The sequence below is a fragment of the Rutidosis leptorrhynchoides genome, chromosome 9 (genome assembly GCF_046630445.1).
Source record: "Rutidosis leptorrhynchoides isolate AG116_Rl617_1_P2 chromosome 9, CSIRO_AGI_Rlap_v1, whole genome shotgun sequence".
Lineage (NCBI taxonomy): Eukaryota > Viridiplantae > Streptophyta > Magnoliopsida > Asterales > Asteraceae > Rutidosis > Rutidosis leptorrhynchoides.
Window position 1 is genome coordinate 323,312,771 of NC_092341.1, and position 23,588 is coordinate 323,336,358.

The 23,588-nt window shown below is 33.4% G+C and overlaps 2 protein-coding genes, 1 non-coding gene and 1 pseudogene across 9 annotated transcripts; 2 read left to right on the top strand and 2 right to left on the bottom strand.

Annotated features, from left to right (window-relative positions):
• Positions 1-6,099: 6,099 nt before the first annotated feature.
• LOC139866150 (uncharacterized) lies at positions 6,100-10,426 on the bottom strand. 7 transcript variants are annotated; one of them, XM_071854289.1, is made up of 13 exons: positions 10,175-10,418; positions 9,926-9,973; positions 9,765-9,833; positions 9,454-9,655; positions 9,107-9,345; positions 8,908-8,981; positions 8,615-8,808; positions 8,455-8,518; positions 7,703-8,047; positions 7,172-7,557; positions 6,732-6,875; positions 6,546-6,630; positions 6,102-6,466 (listed from the first exon to the last, which is right to left on the bottom strand). In XM_071854289.1, the coding sequence occupies exons 7-9, from the start codon at positions 8,762-8,764 to the stop codon at positions 7,839-7,841; spliced, it is 423 nt and encodes a 140-aa protein (XP_071710390.1). In that variant the 5' UTR covers positions 8,765-8,808; positions 8,908-8,981; positions 9,107-9,345; positions 9,454-9,655; positions 9,765-9,833; positions 9,926-9,973; positions 10,175-10,418; the 3' UTR covers positions 6,102-6,466; positions 6,546-6,630; positions 6,732-6,875; positions 7,172-7,557; positions 7,703-7,838. The 7 variants fall into 7 exon arrangements, 6 of the variants coding, with proteins under 6 accessions (XP_071710390.1, XP_071710388.1, XP_071710391.1 ...); XM_071854287.1 differs by having other exon boundaries at positions 9,107-9,340; positions 9,454-9,833; XM_071854290.1 differs by having other exon boundaries at positions 8,908-8,978; positions 9,454-9,833.
• A 993-nt stretch (positions 10,427-11,419) lies between these two features.
• On the top strand, positions 11,420-17,437 carry LOC139867563 (squamosa promoter-binding-like protein 16). The gene is made up of 10 exons (XM_071855931.1): positions 11,420-12,203; positions 12,905-13,098; positions 13,186-13,895; positions 14,001-14,075; positions 14,522-14,629; positions 14,744-14,861; positions 15,225-15,360; positions 15,456-15,594; positions 15,749-16,295; positions 16,631-17,437. The coding sequence occupies exons 1-10, from the start codon at positions 11,593-11,595 to the stop codon at positions 17,059-17,061; spliced, it is 3,069 nt and encodes a 1,022-aa protein (XP_071712032.1). The 5' UTR covers positions 11,420-11,592; the 3' UTR covers positions 17,062-17,437.
• A 1,070-nt stretch (positions 17,438-18,507) lies between these two features.
• LOC139869640 (U2 spliceosomal RNA) lies at positions 18,508-18,668 on the top strand (annotated as a pseudogene).
• A 3,507-nt stretch (positions 18,669-22,175) lies between these two features.
• On the bottom strand, positions 22,176-22,375 carry LOC139869626 (U2 spliceosomal RNA). Its single transcript, XR_011766229.1, has one exon. It is a non-coding gene; the product is annotated as a U2 spliceosomal RNA (small nuclear RNA).
• Positions 22,376-23,588: the final 1,213 nt, after the last annotated feature.

Below are 23,588 nucleotides of genomic sequence, written 5' to 3' on the forward strand. Positions count from 1 at the left end.
ATGATTTAGATGATGATTTTGTGATGAAGTTGAAAAGAATGTAATAATGGAAGTAGAAGTTGAAAGGAAAAGAAATGAGAAAAAGAAATGGAGTGAGTAGGGGAAGTGGGAGGTGGTGATGCCTAGTTGACTTGGTCAACTACTAGTTGATCTAGTTTGGCCAAGTGACAAGGTTAGTCCTTCAAGTTTGTAGTCGGGTGCGGAAATTAACCAACGAATTATTTTTAAATACGCGAGAGTAAACGGAAGATGTTACAATCCAATAACGGGAATATTAAGAGCGTTAGTTAACGGGAGGTACAAATATAGATGACGAAAGATAATATATATATAAAAAAAAGACGGGCGTTAAAATAAATTAACGGAAAAAGGCGGGTTGTTACACTACGTTGGCCAGCCCTTCAGCAATTATGGCTTGCTTTGAAACGCTGTTGAGCGGGAGGAAGTTGGAGAGTTTCTTAAGAAAGATCCCAATACCTCTGTTACCGCCGTTATTTCCAGCAAGCTGGTTCCTGGCGCCAAGGAGAAGGCTTTGTTGCTTGGTGCAGCTCTCGGTAATCTTAGCTTTCCCGTCTTCGAGGAGGCTTGTAAGGATGACAATACGTCTGTTGATAATATATTAGTTAAGATCCCAACACCTCTGTTACTGCCACTGTTTCTAGCTAGTCTGTTGACATTTTACTCATTTTACTCAGATTAAGTTGAAAGTGTTAAGATCACCCTAAATCGACTCAACGACATTCAAATATTATCGGAGATTCTAAAGGAAATTTGAAACCTATGGAAATTTGATTCTACCATTTTCATGGCGTCTATTATTATTTTTATTTAAGTATTTTTATTTTTTATTTTTTTAAAATTTCCTACGTAAAGGTTGGAGGTCCTCTCGGAAGCAATTTCTTTATCCGTCGAATAAAAAGAGGGATGACTTTCTCTACTCTTGAGAGTATTTCACTCTGGGTGGAGAAATGACTTGTCTTTATTCTCGGATAGGGGAAGGATTGTCTACATCTTACCTCCCCTATACCCCACTTATATGGAATTGAGTTTTGTTGTTGTTGTTGTTGTATTTTAAAGGGATGACTATCTTTTCTTCGTCGATAGAAACTCTTTCTCAACTCCTAGGCTGCATTCTTGAGTTTTTTTTAAGAAAGAAATGAAAGTAATTAAATGGGGACAAAACTAATCATTCATTTTTGAGTTTTTTTTAGGAAAGAAAGGGATAGAGATGAAAGGGTTTGAAGGAAGAATTTATGAGCTTTTTATTTAGATAACAATCAGCCCAATTTTGGGGTGATTTGAAAGGAAAACAATGGTTAAATATTCAAAAGACCATTTTTATCCCATTTACTTCAATTATTACGTATAGTAGTTTTTTTTCACTCAATACTGCGTCTCGGAACTCTGTAGACGATCATGAAAGGTAACATATATTCGAATAAATCATGAAATATTATAATTATATTAATAAATCGGCATAATGCTTTCTGAGTTTATTTAGATATTCATTTAAAACTAGTTGTGGAGCCCTCGCTTCGCGCCGGGGGCTCCGTTTTGAATGCGAGTTAAAAAAAAAGTCTTGATCTCTTTTGTAAAAAAGTATTTTTTCGACATCTAACATTGAAGGGTTGTTCCTTTTGTGAAAGTTGCTTCTTTTAACGTTAAATTTAGTTGATCTATTTTGTAAAAAATAATATTTTTCGACATCTTTTGGTAGCATTGAAGGGTTGTTCTTTTTAAGAAAGTTGTTTCTTTTATCGTTGGAGACAAAAAAAAAATGTAGCGCAGTAGTGGCCTATATGGGTCCTACTGTTTGAGCGCAGTGTACAAGTCGGTAAAGCGTGGTGGGAGTTATTATTCAGTATTTTTGGTATTAGTGATGGGATAAATAATAAGTTAGAATATAGGTATAAAGTGGGGGTTCGATTTGTATTTTAATGGAAGTTAAGGGGTTAGGTTTGTGAAAAGTGAAAAATTGAATAGTACTATTCATAACAAATAAGACAAATTTTGTCTATTAGTTATATTGGGAATACTGTTCGACTCTCCCAGCAATATCGATTTTTGTAAGATTATTTTACTTGTTATACTTTATATTTATACTTACTAGTTAAAGACCCGCGATTTCGCGGGATTTTTGAAGGGTGACATCATTTATTAAACCATATTATATTGTATTTGTTATTTTGCTTTGAATTTGGTTATCCAAACAATCTAACAATAGAAGATGATCAATATGAAGTTGATGTTTCCATAAGAATACTATTTGTAACATCTTTATATTGGCAATTTTTTTAATATACAGAAGAATAAGATTATACAAACATAAGATCATACATTTTAGTTGTTTAATTGCATCTTGTGTTTAATGATAAGATCTGTAGCATATCAAAATTACCATCATTCGTCGATTGGCATATCATAAAGTTCAATTACATGTCAATCTATTCAATTAAGCTACCATAAGTTACATCTTAAAGTGTTTAATAATTACATGACTAAACATCAAAATAGAAAGAAACTAAATCCATAGTTACATCATTCAACATATTCATTAACACTTATGCACAAATTAACGGTAAACCTGCAAAATCAAAAGACTTTGATATCGAAACAAAATGTTACACCGGGTGAGTTCCATCTAAGACCATGATGAACGTGCGTTCGTCACGCAGGAACACAATCAAACACTTGTCGTCCAGAATTTAACTACCCTTTAGAAACATACTTTTTCTTTGATCTTTTTTCTTGCTTCAAACCCCATATATGAGTTTTGTTGTTCAGATCGATACAAACAATATTGTATGATACTAAAGTGGACATGTATTGGTCAATTTTAAAGGTAAAAAAAACAATCACTTCTTCAAAATTTAAACAAAGTTAACTAATCACTTCTTCAAAATTTAAACAATCACTTCTTAAAAGACCACACATTTAATACAAATGAAAATGCCAATGACTTCAGGTATAAGTTATTATATAATCAAATACTAATCCAAAAACGTTACTATTTTAATCAATAATTACGTTCGTGTGGATCTTCAAGCCATTACATGTGTTGAGATTCAATCAATATGTGCAAAAAAAGAACATAAGTTGTATTTAGGGTACAGATCGATTGGTTCATTTAAAAGACATGACTAAAATATGTTGTTATTATAAATCTTATGCAAAATCAGTTAGTAATCCGGCTCTAGAGGGCACTATACAATTTATTTGCATATTAAGCCTAAGCAATATCATTGGTGTTGGCATTACACATCCATGTGTGCATTTGTGAGATTCAATCCATTTATGTCCAAGCAAAGAACACGAATTGATCTAAGAGTGCATATCAATTGGTTCATTTAAAAGTGTTAAATAAAATATATATATGTTGTTATTATAAACCCTAAGTAAAATTAGTTTAATTTTTAGCTTTAAAGTGCAAAATACAGATTGTTGGCATATAAAGCCTAATCATCTTTACTGGTAGAATTTTGCACATAATTAGATAATATATAGACATGCAATATGGAAACTGAACACGTGATATGAACTTTAATCTACAACACAATTCAGAGTATCACACCTCCATGTGTGAAGTTGTGACTAAAAAAACCGATATTAATCAGTCATTAAAAAGTGAGATTAAATAGATTTATGTGCACATAAAGAACATAAATTCATATAAAGTGCAGATCAATTGGTTGATTTTAAAGTTGTTTAAATAAAAACTTGTGATGATAAACCTAACCCAAATTCGTCATGGTGGAATGAAAGGTAGTTGAGAGATTTTTGTAAATAAATTAATGGTAGTGGGTGAAGAGATCTTTTGCTTGTGAATATAAAATATATACTGCCTTTTTCATTTACCACCAGTTTAATTTGGGTCGGATCAAAACTATCCACGAAATATTCTATATTCATTGGGCTACGAATTGGGCTTGGACAAAACAACTATAAGATCATAAATATTGAATGTGACCAACTAAACAATGTTTTGAAAACTCTATATTTATTGGGGCTACGAATTGGGCTTGGACAAAACAGCTATAAGATCATAAATATTAAATGTAGTCACAACTAAGCAGTGTTTTGAGTATGGTTTCCATTTGCATTCTAACATATCAAGCAATTGAAATAAATCAATAGAAGTGAATGCTTATGTAAAACAAAAGTTTAAACTTTGTTTAAGCAATTAAATATGCATTTTTTTACCAATTCATAGTCTTGTATCTGTTTAACATTATTCTTATATCCCATTTCCACCGTTCATTATTAATAAGTCTATGACGAACATTAAAGTAAAGTTTTTTTTATTGACTACACATTTTAATAGTTTTAAAATATACCAATGAGAATATAAAAAAACAAAGCTGTGATTTAAAATAAATAAGTCTTCTTGTTTCTTGATGTTAACCCTAAACTCTAAACCCTAACCTTATACACTAAACCCCAAACCCTATATTCAAACACTAAACCCTAAACCAACCCTAATTCCTAAACCACCAACTTTTTACCCTATACACTAAACCATAAACCCTAAACTCTGAACTCTAAACCCTATACCCTATACCCTATACCCTAAACTTTAAAATTCTAAAATCTAAACCATAAACCTTAAACTTTAAACCCTAATCCATATACCCTAAACCCTAAATCCTATACACTGAACCCTAAACCCTATATGTATACTATAAACCATAAATTGTAAAAACTAAACCCTAAACCCTAAACCCTATACCCTAAACCCCAAACCATAAATTCTAAAATCTAAACGTTAAACCTTAAAGTCCAAACACTAAACCTTAAACTCTATACACTAAACTCTAAACCTTAAATCAACCCTAAACCACCAACCCTTAACCCTACACACTAAACTCTAAACCCTAAATTTTAAAATCTCAACCCTAAACTCTAAACTCTAAACCAAAACCCTATACACTAAACCCTAAACCCTATATCTAAACCCTGAACACTAAACCCTAAACCATAAATCATAAAACCCTAAACCCTAAACTCTATACCATAAAATCTAAAAACTAAACCCTAAACTCTAAAGCTTGAACTCTAAACCCTAAACCCTAAACCTTAAACATTAAACCCTATACACTAAGCCCTAAACCTTAAACCCTAAAGCATAAGTTCTAAAATCTTAGACCTAAATCATAAACTGTAAACTGTAAACCGTAAACCCTAAATAGCAATTCCGAAACCTTAAACCATTAACTCTCAACGTTAATCCTTTTTATCCATTAAGCTTAAACCCTATATCTACACCCTAAACCTAAAACCACCAATCCTTTACCCTGCACACTAAACCCTAAACCCTAAATTCTAAACCTTAAACCCTAACCCTAAACCACCACCCTTTACCAATAGTTTGCGGATTTCGACAATAAAAAATAAAAATACAATAAATTATTCATGCGCACATAAATATAATGGAAAAAATTTATATAAGATATAAATATATGCAAATCATGAAGTAGAACCAAATAGTAGAGATAAATACAGTATTCTAAATCTAAAATTCTGAATATAATTAATGATCAAACAATTAATAAAAAAAGATAATTGATAGCATAATGCATAATATTTAGTTTTTGAATAACATAAGCATAACCCGATAAATGATAATTAAAAACGATATAGATCAATGTTTTAAAATTAACATAAGCACGAGATTATGAAATCAAATTATAGTAGGATAATTGGAAATGGAAAGTCTTTTAGATGGTGAGTTTGGTTTGGTCAAACATGGCCTTCGTCATTCAAATCATTAACATAAATAGTTGCACCATTGTTTTCCTCATTCACACCTTCAACAAAACCTCTTCCAACAATGGCTTGAAGACTATATTAAACCAAAACCCAATAATTTTGACCTCCAGATACTGAATTAACACCATATCAAGAAAAGCCACATATACATACATGTATATTGCACTATTATTAAAGACTAATTTTTTTTCTAGGCCTTTGCAACAATAATAGAATTTTGATGTTATACTAAACTAACCTCCATAAAAGTAGGTATGCATGCTCGATGAATTTCTAGAGGTCTAATAAGCTACTCACATAAACAGCATAAGAAGTTCGATATTAAACTTTTGAACTTCTTCACATATGAAGTCTTTAGTATCTCCAATATCAGTCATTGTCTATGAGATCATATATACATTTAGCGAAATACACCGTGAATATTCATTTGATCTTCCTACAACAATCGACTAATAATGAAACTATGTATTGTCAAGTATCCCCAAGAATGAAAGTAGGTTGATAGTTAAATCCTCTCATAATTCCCTCATACAAATATAGATATCATGATTTAACATCCAATAAAATTATGTATTGTCAAGAATCCCCTAAGAATTATGATTGAACAACTATAAACTCCAACAGTTCATACCTGCCATGAGTGTACGCACCCCTTTCCTTTGCCAAATCGAGTAACTAAATCTTCCCCATTAAGTTCAACCTGTCAATATGATTGTGTAAACCAGGGTTGGATAATATTCAAATATTCAGAAAAATAAAAATGAAAGCGATATATATACCTTTAGAGCTGTATTAGCGATCACAAATTCATCATCCCATACCCCGCAAAGCAGTCATCTCTCATGGCAAAACGAACCTCAACAACTTCACAGACATCACTTATGACTAATACAGGGATAAAAAGTTGATATATTTTCAAACATATAGTATGAGACATATAATTCTAAAAAGAGTTAACAACTGACCTTCCATAAGCCATCACTTGCCAATATCACAAGCTCTATGGTCGAGTTGATCGGTCTTATGTCAGGTTCTGAAATGTGCTTTAAGGCTTTGGTCTCCAAATGCACGAGCAACGGCAAGTTGACCATCGACACGAGATACATCACCTACAAAAAGATGACATATTGAAACTTATTACTTTATTATGACATGTGTGATAACAAACTTGTTTGATAATAAAGTGTTTGTAATCATATCTAACACACAACTTATATCGAAAACCAAATATAACTTATAAGAATTGGACAAGAAGTGGTCAGTGCCACTTAACCCACTCCATACAAAGTTACCATCCGTTACCTTCTTACCCCTTACATCTTTGACCCGCCCGTTTTGGCACTTCCAAGTTTTTACTAAACATAATGTTGCATGCTCAGAATTGAAATTCTTTGGGCAAAGTTACCTGGAAGATTAGTTACAAATCCACCATGTTTTTCAATCCTTCTACTTTCTACGTGTTGTTCATGGTCCACTGTAAGCTGATTGGATTATCCTTCTACTTTCTACGTGTTGTTCATGGTCCACTGTAAGCTGATTGGATTATCCTCTTTCACATAAAACGGCTTTGGAACCTCCTACATTTGTGACCCACGGATCTTTACCGTCAATCACTATTGCTGTAACTGCAGTTGAACCACCAGGTCCTAATCGCCCAATGTTCTAAAAAAATGATGATAGCAGGGATTGATGTATTGTCTATGAAACTCAGTAGACCAATCTTCTTTGTTTTGTGAAAGGTTGTTAATGTGATGATGCCTAATCTTGAACCATTTTTTTACAATCAACAATCTGTGGTTCAATGAAAATTAAATTAAATTACAGTAACATTTAAAATACATGAGATATGAAATTATTTTTTTACAATCAACAATCTTTAATTTGAATTGAACAAAATTAAAATTGAACAAACAATAAATAAGTAATGAATATTTACCGGTGATTTAGACGGTCTCGAGATGGCAATACCGGCTAAATTGAGATGGAATTGAATATGATAATGGATGAAGAAGATTCGCCGGCTTACTTGTTCATTACAATTAAAGGATTAACAGGTAAAATACATGAGGCATTCAACTCTTTGAGGATCTACCAGCAGCTTCATTCAGATTTGTTGAATCTTCAATCGCGTGAAATTCAGATATTGTGTCTGTCGGACCGAGACTTTCATCTGTTGGTTGAAACGAAGGTATAGTTTCGTTTTCCACTGGAGCGTTAGAAATCTGTTGCACTTTGCGGGTTTGTGCATTGGGTTTTGGCTTGAATTTTCCAAGCTTTGTTCCTATATATAGAATTCACTAAAGTAAGCAACTATTATATAACTAAGAACATAATAAAAAAAAATATAGAGATGGACAAATAGGTAGATCGAACAGGTTGGAAAACAGGTCTAGCAAGTAATCTTTCGAAATCATGACAAATGGTCCAGGTCCAGGTCCGGTTAAGCCAGCCTTCTTGTTTTCCAAAAAACGAAAATGGTATTTTAGCAATAACTATTGTGTCAAATATGATTGCAATATATTAAGTACTCCGTATTTCATTAATAAGCTAATTGCCAAAAATTTTGATTTATACTATATAGAAGGTTTTATGTATTACAGTATACCATTTGGGTAACTTTTGCTCTGTTTTAATACTCTACATAAACGGGTCACAATTGTCATATCTAAATTTAGCATGTGGATGTACCTGAGCGAGTTTTTGACTCGGACATAATGTTAAGAGATCCCCACATTGAGAAGTTTTCTGGATCCTAAATTTGAATACGTTAAATTGTAGTTAGCATGTAGCGAACATAATTGACATAACGTTATTAAGTAAGATGGGATATAGTTAGATTAATTTTCACCTTTAATCCTGATGACAAATTTTCATTATAAATGGTAGCTTCCTCCCATGTCAGAGGATCTACATGTTCATGACTTTCTAAGTTTGCGCAAGAATCGATATCGTTGATAAAATCAAGTTCAAGGGGTCGCGTTTCTAGATTCCCATCCATGGAAACATTAACATTTGGTGTTTCTGAGTGTAATGATGCATTCTCTGCATCGCAAAAAATAGGAATCAGACATGATTTATCATACATAATAGAAAACTTTTTATTTGATTATCTGAAATATATATCAAGTTTCAAAGACTTACCTTTCTATTATTAAGTAAAGGTGTTCTTCCACCCCTCATACCATGCATCCCACCACCATGCTCGCTATCCACTACTGTAACAATAATTAATTACAATTATTATTATCAACTAAAAATTAATTTCATTTTATAATGATGTAATCAAATGTATCAATTCTAATCAACAGTTTTGATTTTTAATAGAATAAAATCCACTTACACAAACTACCCACCAGCAGTGGACAAACGAAGAACATACTTGTTTTACGATTACGACGCCCTAATATATCTCTAGTAGCCGTTTGCCTTAAAGATACAGTACCCATACCAATCAAAAAGTCGTCTCCAATAATGTCACTGGACGGGGCATCGTTTACCATGACCGAATGATATGTGACGCGCTGTCTACTAACAGCAAACACATTCTCAACAGAACGTGTGGCTGCCGCCAACGCTGTTCTGGAAACAAAGTTAAGAAGTCAAATTACGAATGCAACACATCAAAAAAAATAATAAAACACGAGCAACTTAATAAACAAATAAACAAGGAATTTAAGGTATCATTACCACAAACAAAAGTAGTAGTGTTGTAATGGGGCCTCGTAACAGCAGCAGCTGTCGTTGCTGCAAACGAAACAGCAGTAGGCTGTATACTATATAGCAGCAACAATTACCGACCCTACTAAATCAGCGTTCACAACAACACACTCCGATATATGATAACGTAAGTCAGATACAAAATAGTGAAACACTTAATGTTAACAGTAACCTGATTATCACAAATTATTAACAGTAATTTAAAACTCGATTAAATAGCATACGAATTGTTTACCTGATAATTTATAATCTTTGTGACAGTAAAAAAAAAAAAAAAAAACCTTGAATCCATGTGAATAAGAGATATCAACCCATGATGACAGTACAAAAACCCTCAAATCCATCAACAACTGAAATATGCAAATCAAAGCCAAAAGCAGATTATTTAACCAAAGACTGTATAATTCGATATTGTGTAGAAAATGTATTCAAGATATCTTACCTCAATTGCAAAGTCCAAGTGTGTTACACTATAGCCGTCTTTTAAAACCTGCAACAAAAAAACTTAACTAAGTCGCAGAGTTCTCTAACGAAGCTTGATATTGGGAAGTGGGATGATTGTGATGATGAATAATAACATACAAGTAATATTTAAGGTTTACTAATTTAATTTCATACGGAAACGATGGTTTACGGAAAAAGGTTGACATTCAAGAACCCTAATTAAAAGATTAATAAACGATATTCTCACCTAGGAATCATAATCGATGCTTCATAACGTCTTCAACATCACAATAGATTGAAGAACCCTAATCGAATATTGTCACGCATCTTTGATAATGTCACCCATCGTCATGGTATCTGGTGAATTTTGTTTATGATGGATACTAAGAGGATTGATTTCAATACAATTCCAATTTGGAACCCTAATTTTTGATGCGTAATTTTGTGTTTTGAAGATTAATTTTGATTTTGATGCATAACTTGCGTTTGGAGATGCGTTTGCATTTGCGGGATTGGAAAAAAGATTAAAAGGGTAATTAAGGAAGATTAAAACAGAAAAGTGATTTATTAGCTAATAGTGATAGTGATAGTGATAGGAGATGAATATAGGCCCTGGATTAAAGGGTATTAGATTGTCAATTTTTGATATAGGCCCTTGGATTAAAGGGTATTAGATTGTCAATTTTTGATCTAATGGTTTAAAAGGGAGTTTTAGAAATAATTATTACTTAAAAAAAACTCTCTTTTAATATATAGTATGATATGAAGTATGATATGATGATATGATATGATATGATATGATATGATATACTTTGCTGAATATTATATGATGTTTTGATATGATATTAACAAAGAGTATAACCGTGGATTTTTAATTTGTTCATTATTTTTCTTATTCAATTTAAGAAAAAAAAAAGTAATTTTTTTCCTTTCTTTTACTCTTCGTTCAACTCGAGAATACACATAACTAATTTTATATTACATTCTTTTCTATCATATTTCTCTATTTCCCTCTCCTCTCCATTCATTTCTCCCTAAAAAAAACTCGAGAACACACTCAGAGTGCGGGGTGGAAAATGTATTCTTTTTTTTCTTGGTTGTATTTTATTTTATGAAAAGTACTTAAATAAATAAAAAATACGATTAAATAAAATTAAAATACAAACCCCCCATTCGGCTCGTACGACTCCACCTTCCAAGTGACTCCCACCACTCTTTCCCCTTCTTGATTTATCATCATCAGATCTGTATCTATATTTTAGCTCTCTATCTCTACACCCCAGATCTTAATTCCCCTTATTTCTCAACTTTATTCTTCAAGTTTCTGTTAAATCTGCACACCAACTTATTTTATTTTATTTTTCATCTGGGGATGTTATGTTATGTTATGTTATGTTATGAACTCATAAAAGGTTAGTAACTTGTTCACTTTAATTTCATTTGTGTAGCTGTTTTTGTATATATTTATTATATCTTTCTCTCTATATATAGCCAGTTAGGACATATGAATTCATAAAAATTGGGGGAAAAATGAACTTTTGTTGGTATTATAAGACTAATTTTGCTGGATCATATTAGGGTTTTATTGGTGTTAAAGGAAGTAATTTTGTGATGATATGATATATCTATATATAGAAATTAGGGTTATTTCAATCAGAGGAAAAAATGGAAGAGGTTGGGACCCAAATTGCTCCACCTTTATACATGTATAATAAAATTGGTGGTGGAGTGTTTCATGATGGGGCGAAAAAACGGAGTTTACCTTTTCAAAATGCAAACTTTATGCAACAGCAGCAACAACAACAACAACAACAACAGTGTGTTCAGAGGTTAATTCCAAGCTTAGATGAATCTAGAAATAGTTGGAACCCTAAAGATTGGGAATGGGATAGTTCAAGACTGGTGGCTAAACCATTAGATATGATGGAAATATCTAGTCAACAAAAGTCAATTAATTATCCGGTTAATTCTGATGGGTCAAAGAAGAGTCAAGATGGTCAAGTGGATGATTATGATGATGATGCACGGCTCTTGTTACAACTTGGTGGTGGGTTGGGTTCAGTTGAGGAAGTGGTAAACAGACCTAGTAAACGGGTTCGATCTGGTTCACCTGGTGGTGGTGGGAATTATCCAATGTGTCAGGTTGATAATTGTAAAGAAGATTTATCGGGTGCTAAAGATTATCATCGTCGTCATAAAGTGTGTGAGGTTCATAGTAAAGTTGGAAAGGTGTTTGTTGGGAAACAAATGCAAAGATTTTGTCAACAGTGTAGCAGGTTGGATAACTTATTGTCATGAAATTTACTTGCTTTATATATAATGACCCTAGTTTGTGTCAATTGCGGACTTATTTGTATATGTTTTAATGCTTGGTGAACGTATTTTGCTTTTGAATATCTTGCTGTTAGGGCTTAAGTAATCAGTTTAGTATCCGTTGCAAGATAGCTGATTATCTAATGGTAAATAAAAATGGAATAAATTATGTTTTAAATTCTATTTCACATGGACACACTGTCAATTAGTTCCTTAAATTATGTGAATTAGTAAACACTCGAGCATCTGATTATTATTATTTCGGTGACATCAACACATATAAATACAATCTTCTGCATCTTGTTCTATTATAGCTGATTATGTAAATTTAATTTTCATTATTCCGTATTATACAGTAATCATTGTTATAACGCACGTATAAAAACCCTATAAGTTGCATTAGGGCTGTACCGTTTCATTGCCCTGTTTTGTATTTGGATTTATGCGATCAATATATAAATTTGTTAGCCTTTATATAATCCTTTTTTTTAATATATAAATACTCCAGAAAATGCACTTGGTTAACAAATCTTTTTTACACTAAAAAAAGCATGGAATTTATAGGGTCTGACTTTTATACATGTTCGGTGGTTGTACGCATATATTTTTTTTTTTCTAGGATTATTTTTTTTCTGAAATATTATCTTGCTATAATTATATATAGGTTTCACCCTCTTTCCGAATTTGATGAGGGAAAACGTAGCTGTAGACGTAGGCTTGCGGGTCACAATAGGAGAAGAAGAAAAACACAGCCCGAAGATGTTAATTCACAATTGTTAATATCTGGAGATAACGATAAAAATAATAACAGGGAGATGGATATCGTTAAAATGCTAACGGTTTTAGCTTGTGCTCAAGGTATTAATAAAAACACCCTCTTTTCGGTCTTCATTTTTTTTTTTCACTTTGTCAGTAAAACATTCTTTTTTTTTTTGTTTATATTAGGAAACGCTGAAGACGTAACCAAGAATGCATCACCTTTACCTAATAAAGATCAGCTTATACAAATTCTTAACAAAATAAACTCTTTGCCTATGTCAGTTAAATCACCAGTTTCAGAAAACTTGACGAAAGAGAAATTGTATTCCGAGAGTCAAAATAAAGTTAACGGGTCAACCATGGACTTGCTTGGTGGTCTTTCAGAACCCCTATTGCAAAAAAGGATCCAAGTAATTGAAGCTGATAAAACTAACTCTGGTTATCATAACCAAACCATGGTTCACAATTCGCACAAGCAACCAGCAACCGAAGTGCATTCGGGTGGTGAACGGAGTAGTACGAGTTTCCAATCTCGTGAAGATTCTGATTGTCAAGTTTTAGACCCTCAGGTTAACTTACAATTACAGTTATTTAGTTCTTCACCTGAAAACGATAGCCCACCTAAATTAGCATCTAGCAGAAGATATTTTTCGTCTGATAGTAGTAATCGTACAGAAGATCAATCACCTTCATCTTCTCCACCCGTTATGCAAAGACTTTTCCCAAAAAAAGCTTCAAGAGAAAATGTTAAAGATAACATTATGCCTTTTGAGCTTTTTGGGGGACCGAATGCTGGACCCGATAATGTTTCGATTCAAAGTTCGCCTTACCGAGCTGGATACACATCTTCGTCTGGATCTGATCAGTCACCTGCAAGTTTGAATTCGGGCCCGCAGGTTGGTAATTAGTAGATATAGATATATCATATATGATATAAAAGGGTGTAACTTTTTTTTTTTATATGGATGTTTAGTTATATGTGGTTTGGTGATTTTTTGTAGGATCGTACTGGGAGAATATCGTTCAAATTGTTCGACAAGACGCCAAGTCATTTGCCTGGTGACGTGCGTACACGGGTGAGATATTTCTTGATTAATTTGACTGTAGGTGGAAAAATGGGCGGGTTGAGTAACATGTTAGTAAGGGTCTTTTTTTGTATGGTACGAATTGGAATGGTTGAGTTTGCCCTAAACACTTTCACTTCTAACTTCTTAATGTTGTTAATAAAATTATAATATTGTAACTTTGTATTATAATTATATTATACGATTATACGATTACAAAGTAGAAATTTCTCAGCTATGTTCCAAGCTTTTTATCAACCAAAAGTCGGAAACTTTATGTATATGAAATAAACATTATGCTTTTTTTGCCTATTTAACATGTTTTCTACTTTTCTGTATACCTATTATTATTTTACTATGAAAAAAGACAACCCTAATCAATCTATTTATAAGTAAATGAAGCCGCTACTTTTAACTGCGACTCACACTGATCTGAAGTAACATTCTTTTTTTTTTAGGTGTTAAATTGGCTTGATCAAACTCCATCAGAGATAGAAGGATATATAAGGCCTGGTTGTGTACTTCTTTCGATTTATTTATCCATGCCCTCATCTTCTTGGGATCACGTGAGTAAATTATGTTTGCAGCTTTTATTTATTTGTTTATTTATTTATTTATTTTATTTTTTTTGTAGCATATAGCTAACCGCTTACAAGGTGTTCCTGGTTATTTATTTGCAGCTTGAAGGGAACTTTATTCAGTATATCAATTCTCTTTTGCAAGATTCCGGCACAGACTTTTGGGGAACCGGGAGGTTTTTAGCACATACCGAGAAGCAAATAGCATCACATAAGGATGGTGAGTCACTGAGTTGTGTAGTTCATATTACAGTATTTTTTGGGTGATTCTCGTCTAAAAAGATTAAAAAAGTTAAATATTGCTGTTACTGAGGTGGCAAAATGTATGGGTCGGGCAGTTAGGTCATGGGTGTTTTGTTGTATACGTTCAAATGGGTATCTTGTGTAATTCTTGTTTAAAGTTCCTATCTTTTTTTTTTTTTTTTTTTAATTTTTTTTTGTCCAATCGATACTTTTAAAGATAAAGAAAATTCTGAGTGAACCCATTGGTTGGTAAACGGTCAAATTTTCCAACTATAGCTTTTGTTTTTTCTACGATATAATATGTATAAAATTTGATGCATGTGTTATTATTATTCTATAGGGAAGGTATATTTGTTTAAATCTTTAAAAGAATGGAGTTTTCCGCAATTGATATCGGTTTCCCCTTTGGCTGTTGTGGCTGGAAAGGAGACATCTTTTCTTTTACGAGGCCGAAATCTAAGGACACCCGGAACCAAGTGTGTATTTCTTTCCTTCTACCATTTATCATTATTATTTATTTATTTATTTACCAAAATATGGAGTATTAATGAGGCGTGTGTCTTAATTGCAGGGTCCACTGTACACATTCCGATAGATGTATGCTAGAGGAAGTGACAGAATCTGACAATCAAGAAACTTCGTATGACGAAATAAGGACACACAGTTTTAAAATTTGTGCACCTCGTGCACTTGGTCGATGTTTTATTGAGGTATTTATCTGTTTTAAGAATACTTGACCACCCTTTTTAAAGTTGGCAATTTCAACCCATTTATAATATATGAATGAGTTGATTCAAACTATATTTCAACAAATATGTAAAGTAAACAAAAAAGTAAATGTTGAATGTTGACTTGTGTGAACAGATTGAAAACGGATTAAGAGGTAGCAGCTTTCCCGTAATCATTGCTGATGTGGCACTCTGCCAAGAATTGAGGCTTCTCGAGGCTGACTTTGATGAAGCTCTAATTGGTCGGTCAAAGTCAACCAAGGAAACCGTACACTTCTTGAACGAGCTCGGTTGGTTATTCCAAAAAAAAGAAACGGATTCTAATTATAGCCTTAATCGATTCAAGTTTCTGCTTGTATTCTCAGTGGAACGAGATTTTTGTTCTTTGACAAGAACATTATTAGGAATTTTACTTCAAAAAGACTCCCCTATTACGGATGACGAGTCGTCAATCGAGATGCTTTCTGGAATTCACCTTTTAAACCGGGCCGTAAAAAGACGGTGCAAGAAAATGGTTGATTTACTAATTCATTATTCAGTACTCGATGCTCAAAATACTTCTAGAAAGTTTGTTTTCCCTCCAAACCATGCGGGACCCGGCGGTATCACACCCTTGCATGTGGCTGCTTCCACATCTGATTCAGACGATTTGGTTGATGCTTTAACAAATGACCCACAAGAGGTATGCCCATTTTGCCACCATTACACTACCTACTTAATATTGTATATAGAAGTGTTGCAGATTCTGGGTCAAACTCGGTCAAACCCGTTCAATTTCGGTTAAAATTACTCGGTCAAAAATTGGTCAAACTTGGTCAAAACTCAGGATTACTTGGAAAACGGTCAAAAGTTGGCCAAAACTCGGCATTATTCGGAAAATTTGTCAAAAATGGTCAAAGTCAAACTTGGTCAACATCCAAGTTCTTCCCGAGTTTTCGAGCACTCCTTAAAAAGTCCCGACCGAGTACTCACTGAGTTCACGAACTAATGTCCTGATTGAATCATTTTCTTTTTCGAATTGGGCTGCTGAGCTGGAACTCTTCGTTAGATGCTAACGGGATGTCTCCATTCGCTTACGCGTCTATGAGAAATAACAATTCATACAACACGTTAGTGGCCCGAAAGCTAGCCGACAGATTAGCTGGCCAAGTTTCGGTGCAAATCTCAAACGAGATCGAGCTACAAACAAGAAACGGGGATCAACAAGAGCTTAGTTTTAGGATACGAGACCGCGTTACACCGAAATCTTGTTCGAAATGTGCGGTCATAGTTGCAAAACACCCTAGAAGGATACCTGGTTCACAAGGGTTACTTCATCGCCCGTACATACACTCGATGCTTGCTATAGCTGCGGTATGTGTATGCGTATGTCTGTTCCTTCGTGGGGCCCCTGATATAGGTTGTATCGCTCCGTTTAAGTGGGAGAATTTGAACTTTGGTTCAATGTAAGACAAATTACACCAAAAACGGTAAGTAGGAAAAGTAGTGGTAGAGATCATAATTTAACTTTTGACAAGATGAATAATAAGTACTTCAAAACTGAATCATTGACCGGACCGATGTAACGTTGCTTTTGACGAGACCTTTAGTCCCCTGCTCCGAGGGTTTTTGTCGAGTTGATGTTATTGACAGTGGCTGACTTGTTACTAGTAGCGGTTTCTTTATATATGTAAGTTTAAGTTTATAATAGCCGATGGCGTTTTTCTTGTTTCTGTATATTGTTTTTGTTTTGGCAAATGATAAGGATGGCGTATGCAATCTTCTCTTGTTCTTCCTTTAATACTTCCTTTACTACTATTTGTTTGGATTAGGGTACAAGTATGTTTCAACTGTTATGAATTGTCTTATTCGGGTTATATTTCATTTTAAATTTCAAAAATGTTGATACAAAGGAATATAGAATTTTTTGACTCGTGAAATTGCGGGTTTACTTAAAAAAAATATAGAAAAATAAGACGGAGTATGTAAAATAACGTAACACAATATTTATTAAAATAGGTACTAAAAGCTAAAAGCTTTAAAAATCTCCTAAAAGCTCTAAAAAGCTTGTTCCCAAACATAAGAAAATATACAATACAATTATACAATGTACATCTACATATACGTATATACATGTACAATATTCATTTAAACATACACAAACATTCCATCGTTTGCACCATTCCCAAATCTGTGAACATTACAACGCCACCATATATTCTCAAATAATGACACCGAGTCTCTCTACCATTAGGACTGATGTATTTTATTGATTTCATAATTTTAGCTTTGTAGATAAATGGTGTTGATGTAAATAGAAGTAAAAACAAAGGTTACGAGACATCAGACATATGTGAAAGATGGTTTTTGTGAAGAGGTTGAGGACTTTATGATCGGATTCTCTTAAACACATTATATATCTTTGTTTCTGTCTAGCTTTCAAAGGGCGTGTTCCTTTCTCTTGTCTATTTTAGTTTTCAAGTGAAACGTTCCTTTGCCTCGACAAAACTGTCCTCCATAATCAAATGCAGTTGGATGAACTGAAGGAAACATATAAAAAATGCCAGAATTTTTGGAGGTCAATTCTAACTCTATAAATGTTGTAATGGCGTCGATATTGGAAGTAAATTTGTGTTTATCTATAAGTTTCTTGTAATGTTTACACCATTCCTTCGACATGTATCATTATTAGAACTCGCACGTCCTCCTTACATATCTAAACATCAATTGCTCCCACACGTTTATGTTAATCATCTTATTTAGTGTAGAATTATTGGTGAACAAATTATATTGAAGGGGTAGCTTTGAGGGTGGAACCAAAGGGGAAAAGTAGCTTATAATCCCACATCGGGTCAGTGTGAAATTAAAAGGTAAAAGGAGTGGCTATAAAAGCAGCGGCCCTAGTGTAGAATGAGCATACCTTTTTATTAAGATCAAGTGTAGTATCTGTTTTTATTAGTTTAATATTTGATATGTAAGTCATTGGCTCACTCGATATTAATTTTATTTTGTATGGGAAAAGGCTTATTACAAATAGCTTGCTATTGGTGTTGCACTATTGGCCTGGCTCACCCCTCCAGTTCTTAGTTTAATATTTTTTCTTAACTGATATAGATTTAGATTTTATACACTTTCCAATTTGTATGATTTTACATATAAATAAATTGGTGATAAATATTTATTTGTAGGTCAGTGGTTTAAAAGTTTTATCGCAATAGAATTTGACAGCCTTTAGTAAAACCGTATATCATAAAATTCTGGGTATGTGATCTTAAAATAAACCTTCACAAGTTCTCATTCAAACTGTTTTTCAAAATTATACGAAAGCACCATATTCAATGCCATTCAACATTGCAGGTGTCAATGATTGTTTTTTTTTTTTTTTTTTTTTTTTTTGGTTGTTGTTGCCCACTATAGAGTGATAGGTTATCTTTAACCCTTCTAATATACAATCATAGTGATCTTGAATTACTTTACTAATATATACGATTTAGTTGTCCATAATTAATGACAAGTACAGAATTATCTGCGCTATGGGAAGCAAGCTTGTGACAGCTGAACAATCGACATTTATGATTGATATGATCTGCACCAACTTGGAATGATGCTAACGTATTTATTGGTGTAACTAAGTGAATTCTTAGCAGTCAACGATCAAATGTAAGAAACTGTAACCAGTTATAGTTAATTTATTGATATTCATAATTATATTAAAATATTTCAAGGCATGCTAGCTGTAACCATTATGTTTGCTGGATGAATTTGGCAAGGGGACTCTAACTGAAGGTTAGCTTAATAATGTAAAGATGTCACTAATTATATATGCACTCTTTTTACCTCCAAAGGTTTATTGCCTTTTATATCAGCTTATTTTGGATGTGAATTTTTATCTATTTTTATAAACATAATAAGCTTTTCTGAGCAGCACTTGCTCTTTGGAATTTTTTATAAGATTATTTCATTGAAAACTTAAATAAACTATTCCATTAAAAAAGTTTAAATGAGGTGTACTGTGTACGGGTGTGTTTGGCGCGTAGCTTATTGGAGCTTATGGAAGCTTATGGAGCTCGAGTTTATGATTTTAATAAGCTCCAAGTTATAAGCTTCGTTTGATAGACAAAAAAAAGTAGAGCTTATGAAAATCATAAGCTCTGAAAAAATAAGCTACTTGTAGTAGCTTATGGGTGTGTTTGGATGAAACTAGCTGAAGCATGAGCTTATAACTGGAGGTGGAGCTTATGGACTAGAGCTGGAGCTGGAGCTTATTTTTTAAGCTGGTAACTGGAGCTTATTATTTTTTGTAAATGTTTGGTAAACTAGCTGGAGCTTATTTTCTAGTTCATAAGCTCTACTTTTTTTCATAAGCTACTAGAAGTAGCTTATTTTTCTAGAGCTTATGATTTTCATAAGCTCTACTTTTTATGTCTACCAAACAAAGCTTATTACTTGGAGCTTATTAAAACCATAAGCTCAAGCTTCTGTAAGCTCTCATAAGCTCCCATAAACTTCTCTACCAAACACACCCTATGAAAAAAAATAGAGCTTATGAACTAAAAAATAAGCTCCAGCTAGTTTACCAAACATTTATAAAAAATAATAAGCTCCAGCTACCAGCTTCAAAAATAAGCTCCAGCTCCAGCTCCAGTTCCTGCTCATAAGCTTCAGCTCCAGCTATAAGCTACAGCTTTCTCTTTAGCGTTATCCTTGTAATACGCAACTCCAATTGTTATAATAAAGAATCCAAAAATAGGTTTTGAGATTCCGGAGAATGCAGCAGCAAAAGAGCCAACACCAATTTTTATAAATTCCTAGTTGTTTAAACTAAACCAGATTTTACAAAATATACGTAATATCCTTTTTCTCACTTTAATCCGTTTGATCATTCTTGGGAGTACCCTTGATAGGATAAACCGAGCTGCAAAACAGCATACGGAGTAATTTAAATCAGTAGGATTTTGTAACAAGTTGCTGTGTGTTCCTGTATCGGTGACTTGTCCATTTTGTACAACTACAATTATGTCTGCATTAACAATAGGTGACATCCTGTGTGCGATTAATATAACTGTTCTTCCTTTCATTGCAGTTTCAAGTGCATCTTGAACAAGCTTTTCAGATTCTGAATCAAGTGCACTTGTTGCTTCATCAAGCAATAGAATCGGAGGGTTTTTAATATGGCTCTTGCAATAGCAAATCGTTGTTTATGTCCGGGTGATAACTGTACACCTCTTTGTCCAACCTTACAATTAAATCCACGTCAGCATCTAAGTATCAGGGAATATCCACCATGGGAAATGACATGGAATTTCTTATGTGCATTTTAATTAACCATTTAGGCTAAACTTATGTGACATCCGACATGTTACAAACATACGAGTTGATAAGTTAATGAGAGTTACATCTGTTAGATACTGATTTGGGAGTTGCGATATGAAAGCGTGTGAATTTGCCATGATTGATGCTCGTTGGATCTGGTCCTCGTTTGCATCTTTGTTTCCGACCAGCATATTATCCTTGATCGTGCCAGCAAAAAGTGCTGGTTCCTGTGTAACGGCTCCTATATTTTCTCTTATGAACTTTATGTCAAGATCCTTGACATTATGGTTGTCAACGAGCACCTCACCTGATCGCCATAAGGTGAATAAAATATTCTAAAATTTTTCTTAGTTCTGTTTGACTAGGCTTAGTGAAATGGGTGAATTCGGAGAGTTGGGTTTGAGGTTAAAATGGGTTAAATAAAACCATGTAGGCCAAAAGAGGGAACTTTTTACCCAACTTTATAACCTTTTTATTCATAAATAGCGCGCCAAATATGATTACAAACATGGGTAATTCTAGTATATATATAGTCAGTGGGTCTCATGACACCACTAGTTTTTTTTTTTTTTTTTACAATGTACTTTTTATATTTGTATAGGACACCGGTTTAATTATATGACCCCATATAGGATTTATGATTAGTTGAAGGTAAGTAGCCACAAAGTACCCTTTAAAATATATTTAATTTTGAAAGGAACCCCTTTGAGTTTGGATACTAGATTCGCCAATAATTACAAATGTCTAGTATTCATGAATCGTAGTTAGGGTTTAAGAGGTTTTAAGCTCCAACATCACTTTGAGTAATGTTCAACATACATCGATCAAATTATATTGTTCGATCCATTTGACCCATCTCCATTTCAATCATACTTTTTCCTTATTTACCCATATGAGTAAAATGATTTATTAGACCTTTTTGAGTTATATGTACACTTCATCTGACTTTTCAGGTTCTGTTTAAGCTATTATTTTGTTTTTAGTTTTAAGCTTTTGACTGCTTAGAATGAAAATACCCAACGATTATGGGTCGAAATTGCCACCTAAACTTAAAAAAGCAGTAAACCTTTTTCTGGATCATAGAATCTTGGCACAAGAGAGATGATGGTGCTTTTCCCCGCACCCGCTACTAACTACTAAAGCCACTACCTTTCCTGCACTGAAAAACAAATACACCACAACTATGGGTCAAAGTTGACACCTAAACTTTACAGACTAAGGGTTGACTCAAACATCATTCGAGATAATAACAAAAAATTGAACTAAAAATAGGTGGGTGCGCCAGGCCTAGGCAGTAGTGCAACACCAAGGCGACACATGAAAGCCCCATTAGCAAGCTAATGTAGTGGGCTTTCTCCCATAAAAAAAAAATAAGATTAATATCGAGTGAGCCGATGACCCACATATCAGATATTAAACTGATAAGATCAGATACTACACTTGATCTTAGCCAAAAGGCCGAGAAAGGTATGCTTATTCTAGGCTTGGGCCGCTGCTTTTATAGCCACTCCCTTCACCTCTATTTTTTTTCCCTCAACCGATGTGGGATTGATTGCTTTTCAAATATTCTTTTTAGAATAAGTAACTGCACCCATCACCTGCTAATATTCTAAATCCCTGTAGACGTAGACTGTATAGGTTGTCAAAGTCTATACATTTATACAGGGGCGGATTTGAGGGCGTGCAACACGTGCGGTCGCACAGGGCCCGTAATCCAAAGGGGCCTATAATGTTAGTACTTAACCAAACTTTGTAGTGTTTACTGAACTTATCCGTACATATATTTAAAACTTCTGTATACAAAAAGGCCTATCTTTTGTTAATTGAACAGGGCCCACATAAAAAATTAGAATTGACGGAACGGCCCTGCATTTATACTTCAAGTCTTCCATTAGTGAGCATAAATAGAAATCTACAAATGTTAGTAAATGAGATTTAGATATAGATATAGCTGGGTGGATATTATGTAGTATCCACAACTTTCGAGGTTAAACTCGGTGAGGTTGTTAACTGACTGCCAAACTCGTAAACTTACTGTGCAGGTTCTAATTTGCACTCACTTGACCCAGATATTTGTTTAGAGTGATTTATCACATTAACAAGTTTAAATTTGAAGTATGAAAGCTTCTAGTCATATCCATGTACTATGAGTTACTAATTATAATCGTTGAAGAATATCAGTCGAATAAAGTCAAATAGCTACATGATGAGCATACTAAGACCTGACAACAATAGTGAAAACATTGATAAAACTGTATTAGAAGAAAGTTTTTGTTAATGTCAATTTAATTCTCTTTTGCAAGACACCATTGTGCCCTTCTTGCTGGTATGTTTCAACCATACCACTTCAGGTTAAAGATTTTGTTTATTAATCATGTTTAGATTTAAATTATTTGTAAATACTGTCTATTAGATTTTAGTATTATATTAAGAAGATCAGCATCAATATTGGACTATACCATTAAAGACATCCATATCGACCGAGTTTGTAATGAAACAATAACAACTCAAGATGACCAATATAAGGTGTTGTATTCAGCATGATTACATATTGCACTCAATTGGAGACATTTTTTCACGATAACTATAGAAATGTGAATCAAAACTTAATCCCCTTCAAGAATATCAAAACTTACAATTTCTACCTTCCTAGGTAGATACAGTGCATCATCAATAGATGCGGC

Coding starts and splice junctions, on each gene's coding strand:
- LOC139866150 (XM_071854289.1), bottom strand. CDS start 8,764: ATGGATGGGAATCTAGAAACGCGACCCCTTGAACTTGATTTTATCAAC. Junction 8,519..8,614: donor ATTTGTCATCAGGATTAAAG/GTGAAAATTAAT, acceptor ATTCAAATTTAG/GATCCAGAAAACTTCTCAAT. Junction 8,048..8,454: donor CGAGTCAAAAACTCGCTCAG/GTACATCCACAT, acceptor TTCTATATATAG/GAACAAAGCTTGGAAAATTC.
- LOC139867563 (XM_071855931.1), top strand. CDS start 11,593: ATGGAAGAGGTTGGGACCCAAATTGCTCCACCTTTATACATGTATAAT. Junction 15,361..15,455: donor CTAAGGACACCCGGAACCAA/GTGTGTATTTCT, acceptor TCTTAATTGCAG/GGTCCACTGTACACATTCCG. Junction 16,296..16,630: donor AACAAATGACCCACAAGAGG/TATGCCCATTTT, acceptor TTCTTTTTCGAA/TTGGGCTGCTGAGCTGGAAC.